Source organism: Accipiter gentilis, chromosome 22 (assembly GCF_929443795.1).
Source record: "Accipiter gentilis chromosome 22, bAccGen1.1, whole genome shotgun sequence".
NCBI lineage: Eukaryota > Metazoa > Chordata > Aves > Accipitriformes > Accipitridae > Astur > Astur gentilis.
This window is the reverse complement of record NC_064901.1, coordinates 3,395,493-3,401,280: the sequence shown is the minus strand read 5'-3', so window position 1 is coordinate 3,401,280 and position 5,788 is coordinate 3,395,493. Positions and strand designations below refer to the sequence as shown.

General features: G+C 55.1%; 1 protein-coding gene across 1 annotated transcript; it reads left to right on the top strand.

Moving 5' to 3' along the window:
- On the top strand, positions 1-5,554 carry BATF (basic leucine zipper ATF-like transcription factor). Its single transcript, XM_049825463.1, has 3 exons — positions 1-271; positions 2,067-2,171; positions 4,945-5,554. Exons 1-3 carry the CDS (start codon positions 206-208, stop codon positions 5,149-5,151), a joined length of 378 nt encoding a protein of 125 aa, XP_049681420.1. The 5' UTR covers positions 1-205; the 3' UTR covers positions 5,152-5,554.
- Positions 5,555-5,788: the final 234 nt, after the last annotated feature.

Below are 5,788 nucleotides of genomic sequence, written 5' to 3'. Positions count from 1 at the left end.
GCTCCGAGAGGAGAGGCAGAGAAAGTGGCAGAGCGCAGGGCAGGAGGACAGCGTGCCTCCGGGACGGGCGAGAGCCGGGAAGCCAAGGGCCATCTCAGGGGGGACAGAGGAGGGCAGGGGAGAGGGAGGGGAAGCGAGACAGAAGGCAAGCACGCCAAGATCACAAAGGAAGCTGAAGAGGCCCTGGGAGCCAGAGACGGGAGCCATGCCCCACAGCTCCGACAGCAGCGACTCCAGCAGCTTCAGCCAGTCTCCCCCTCCCAGCAAGCAGGTAAAGTGGGGACTGTTCCCCCGCTCTCCCCAGCTGAAGAGTCCTTCACGGTGGGCCATGGGTAGGCAGGAGGAAGGATGGCATCCACCGCTGGTGTTTTCACAGTGCAGTATGGCGGGGCTTTCTAGGAACGGCTGTGGGGAGAGGGATGCGGGGCTGAGCCAAGAGCCTTGGCAGAAGCGCCAGCCCTCAGGCTGGGTACGGGTGGAGAGAGGAAGCCTGGTTACCTGGGGCTATGCCAGGGGCTACTGGGGGGCCGGGACCCCCTGGACACCGTGGGCCCTGCGATACACGCCAGGCAGGCAGCTTTGGTGTGAGAGCCGGTGCTCTGGAGCCTGAGCGTGCACCTCGTCGCCGTGGACTGGGACGGCTCAGAGGCAGCCTGCCTGCTTCCTGCTGCCGCGGACGGCACTCAGGACCCTCAAAAGCTCTGCCACTTTGGGTTTTCTTTCTTTTCTGGTCAGCCTCAGAGGTTTTTTGTCTCAGTAATGCTTGACAGAGGGATTTGGTTTTGTCGCACGGGGTACCTTAATGGTAGGTCTCTTGCTGGCAGATACCGACACAAGTCCAAGGTATTTCCACTGCCTTTTCTGGCTAAGCTTTATTATGTCTATCATTTGCCATTTCTCTAGAGCTGGCAACAACAGCAAGTACCTGAGATTTTGCTCAGAAATCTTGGGGATGATCAGGCCAGATGATTTTGGGCTTGCACCCAGGGCCGGGTGGCATCCTGGCAGAGAAGGGGATAAAGCACAGGGGTTGCCAAAGCATAGGGACTGGACTTGGTGCAGGACTTGGGACGTGCTGTATCTGAGACATTTGTAGGGTACTGAAGGCAAGGATAAACGGTTAAGTTCAAAGAAAAGATCTTGGGCGGGGTGGAGGGGGGAGAGGATGTGGACAGACTGATGGGCTGGGAAGATAACTTTTGTGGCTGAGTTTTGTAGTCCTGTGGAGAAGCGGTGGTGTGAATGTTAGAGAGCCTACAAAAGAGGCAGTGCAATATGAAAATAGAAGATGAAAGAGTCTGTGTGACGGTTTCAACTGTCAGAAGGGAGCAGCAGGACCAGATCTCAGCAGAGAATGGTTGCTGCATGAAGCTGGAGACCTCTGCTCTCCCCTGCCCAAGGGGCTTGGGAGTGTTTTAGTCAGCATTGCAAGTTTGCTACCATGGGACTCCAGAAAAGAGCAAGCACAGAGATCAGAGAGCTGGAGCAAATGAGATCTGGGGAAAAATGAAAAGCTCTGAGTTCGTCTAGTTAAACAAAGCAGGGGCCACATTGCACTGTAAGGGTCTGCAACAAATAAAGCCTGAGAGAAGGGTGATGGAGAGGCGGTGGGACCTACAGGGATGAGAGGAGGAAAACACGGGCCGAGTCTCTGGAAAGATGGTTTAGCCAAGGACCTGGAATATCTGCTGTGCCATATCCCCACAAAGAGATGGGGAAGGGAAAGGTTTTCTGTACAAGGTATTCAGATTGTCTGTGTTCCAGAGAGAGGTCCTTACTCTGGCTCCTCAAGCCATATCCCAGACCTGTGTCTTGGTGCAGGGATAGTAGTCATTTCCCAGCTGTGCCAGGACACCCAAGGGTATCAGACTTGCCCCTCCTGGCAACGGGGATGTAAAAAGCATCACACATCCCTGGGGTATGGCTTTATCCTGGTGCTGAGGGTGTGTATGCCATGTCCTGTGCTTCAATGATGTTGTCTGCCTTGTCCCATTCCCACCTACTGCCCTGCAGGAGCAGGGCAAAGGAGGGGATAACCTAGTCATTTCCATGCCTTGTTTCCCTAGGACTCTTCTGATGACATGAGGAAAGTCCAAAGGAGGGAGAAGAATCGCATCGCTGCCCAGAAGAGCCGCCTGAGGCAGACCCAGAAAGCAGACACGCTGCACTTGGTGAGAACTCCCACCCTTCCCATCCCCAGCGCTGAGGGCTCACACAGGGGACAACGTGCTTTTCCTCTGGGGACTCAGAGCGAAGGTGCTCAGTTGAGGGAGGACAGGAAAAGCGAGGCCAGGGCAGGATGTAGGTGACAGCACTCGCAGCAAGAGCACATAGCCCAGGATGACTGCCACTGAAGCATTTAGTTTTGTAGCTAGTTTTGAATCCATCTTTATCTCTCAGTCTGATACTACTGATTTCCTTTCCCAACCTCTTCCGACTGGCTCAGTCAGAAGCTCTTTGAAAGCACGGGCTCACCTGGGCTGGGTCTCCCCAGGTTTGTTCTTCACGCCATCATTTATGCAGCAGTCCAACAGTGTACAAGGATGCTTTTCTGAGATGGCAGTGCTTTGTATTCATTGGTATGGATGATAGTGCAATATGGAGCTGAAGGGGCCATCTCCTCTGGTCTGTTCCCTGAGACACCACACAGCATAGATAAATAAATATTAATAATTTTCTAATATTTTTAAATGTCTCCATGGTAGCGCTTATATCTCTCTCTGCATCTGAACACTGTACAGTACCCGGAGGCTTTTCCTGTTGTTTAGCATGGATTTTCCCTCCTTTGGTTTCACCCTGCTGTCCCACTCTCCTTCTGTGGCACTGTGGGCACTCCTGTGGCTCTTCCCAGTGTGAAGAATCAGGCGTCTTCTTTTCAGGAGGGATGTGGTCACTTCTCGCTGTGTGTGTTTGGGCAGGAGTGTGTGGTTAGTGTTGAAGCACAGGGGCTGGGCTCCTTTGCATTTTGCACGATGGTAAGTGCAGTCTGTCTCATGTGTTTTGGGCCACTGGCGGGCAGGGTGCAGAACATGCAGCCTGCAATGGGCAGAGATCATCTTTATCCCTGTGCTGGACTTGGCTGCCCTTTGAAAAGTGGTCGTTGGGCTTATGTTCTAAAAAACATCCTTTGACTTAGTGGTCTTCATATTCCCCCAGATCCCCATTTTTGGGAAGAATTCTTGAGAAGCCGGTCCTGAACCTTCCTCCTTACATAGTGCCCTCAGTCCATGGTTGGAGCTGGGTCTAAGACAGAGATTTCACTCTTTTTCCCAGTAGCTGATGATCCTTCTAGAGCTGACATGGCTCTAGGCTGATTGCATTACATCTGTCAGCAGTTATTGCTCTGGGCGACTGTGCCTGAGAGGGGTGAAGAGATACCCTTTCCTTGGGATTAGTGCTCTCTCCAGGGTAATCCTAGAGATGGATATGGGCTCTGATCCTTGCCCAGGAAGATCCTGCGTAGCTGTGCACCAGGAAGAATTGGGCTGCTCTTCTCAGATCGGATGACAAACCACTTGCTTATGAGATTACTACTGCTCAGCAAGCATTGATAGCACACACTCCTTGCCTTCCCATGGGGATGGGAGCAGGGGGCCTAAGGCCAGTTTGGTCCAGACAGAGAGGATCCTGGCATGCAGCTGGAGAAATGGGGGGAGGCAAGTAGAGGATGGACGGTGAATTTTTGCTAATGTTTTTCCAATTCCTGGCGGACAGTGACTCCCTGCTGCTCCTGGGTTCATTCCCCGAGTGCTCTTTGCCTTTGGTCTGCTCTGCATCAGGGACTTTGCTTCTCTGATGTGGTTCTGCCCAGAAGAGCATGGCTCAGCTTGAGCTGTAGTGGTATGAAAGGAGCCAGCAGCTCCATCTGCCCCAGGGCTTTATAGCTTGTGTTTTGAGGGGAATGAGTCACGGGGAGGCTGGGGCTCCCGGCCCCCGGGTGATTCCCGTTAGCTCCTGAGTTTGATGTCAGTCATGACTTCCAAAGCATTTAGTCATGCCTGAGAGATGCCCGTTTGCTATGGGAGCTTCTCCACTGACAGCCGCTCTAACTGCTGGGTGTGTTTCAACCCGTGCGCAGAAGGCTGGCACTGTCAGAAGTCAGTGTGGCAGCGGAGGGGCCAGTGGTGGGGCAACAGGTTCGCTTTGCTGAGGTGGTGGTGCAGCTTTCTAGGGCCTCAGAGCACTGGGTCCCACTTTAGCTGTCTCGGCTAAGTTTGCAGAGCCTGCCGCCATGTCCTCCCTCCCTCCTCTGGTCCTGCCCAGGCTGCTGGCTCCATGGTCGGTCAGTGCCTGGGATGCTCCAGCCTGGAGTCGGCTGCGCTTTGGCAGCAGTAGAGTGAGCAAAAGCTGCGATGCTCTCAGGATCGTGGAGACGAGGCTGAGCATCGTTATTAACCCCTTTGTTGTTATTCTCATTAATAACGCTATTAATTCAGCTCTTCTGAGGCCTCGGTTTCTCTTTTCTTCTGACTCAAGCGTCTCCCCCTCCTCCCCACTGTGCCGCTGGTTTCCCCGGCTGCTAGCAGGAAGCAGTGAGTCTTTTCTTTCCAGGGCAATGACAGGTTTCCTGTGACAGGTGGTTTTCTGCTTAAAGACGGCGGTTATTCAGTGTGCCCTCCCCCCGGCCGGGTGGCCCGGGAAGCGGCCGGGCGGCGTGCGTGTGCGTGAGAGGGAGCGAGAAAGCCTGGGCGGGAGCACGCCACAGTCACTTCTCGTAAGCTGGGGCTGGGGAGCGGTGGCTGGGGCCACCAGCATCGCACCCGCGCCTGGCCCGGCCGGCTGGGGGAGGGGGGTTTGCCCAGGCGCGGCTCTGCCGAATTTACCGGAAACATGTCATTCTGGAAACTCTGCGGGGCAGAGAGGCGCAGGACCACGACCCCCGTGTCCCCAGCTCATCTCTAAGGCTCCCGCGCTGAGGAAGTCCCTGTGGTTTTGTCTCCTCAGGAGAGCGAAGACTTGGAGAGGCAGAACGCTGCCCTGCGCCGGGAGATCAAGCAGCTGACGGAGGAGATGAAGCACTTCGCCTCGATGCTGAGCTCCCATGAACCGCTCTGCTCTATCCTGACGTCCCCTCCACCGCCTCCAGAAGTGCTGTATGCCACACACTCCTTCCACCAGCCCCACATCAGCTCCCCACGCTTCCAGCACTGAGCCAGCCAGTGGAACGGCAGCCTGTCAGCTCCACCGATGGCAAGAAGCAGCTTCGTGGGGCTTGCTTTTCCATCCGAGGGAGAGGGACGGACAGGCGGACGGACACCCCTTCTCAAAGTGTGTACTCTGAGTGACTTGCCTAAGACTTGCTCCCTGTGCAGAAATGGGAGAGCCACCAGGAGGCATCTTTGGGCAATTTCCAGCTTGGATCCTGGGAAGAGGAGGCATTCACAGAAGGGCACCAACCCCCTTCCCTGGTGCTTGTTTGGCAACGTTCACAGGAGCATGCGGCACCAGCAGCCTCCATGCAAGCGGCTGGCAGCTGCGCGCAACAGCCGGAGCTCCAGGGAGAGGAACGGGAGCATGGCGGAGGGGAAGGTTGGGGGCCACAGAGTACCAGGTCAAAACGGGTTTATTTTTGTAAAATAAAGATTGAAAATGCTTAACTCTTTGTTTCCAAAATAGGACCCGGGCCACTCCTAAGGCCTGGCATGACACAGTGTCTAATCCAGGACCAGCAGCTGGACCCCCACATTTAGAAGGGGAGCCCATGTACGTGGGCTGGGCAGGCTGAGGAGCAATGGTTTGTGGGGTGATGGCGTCCCTGGGGGAGATGGGTCCCTTCTTGCTGCAGGGC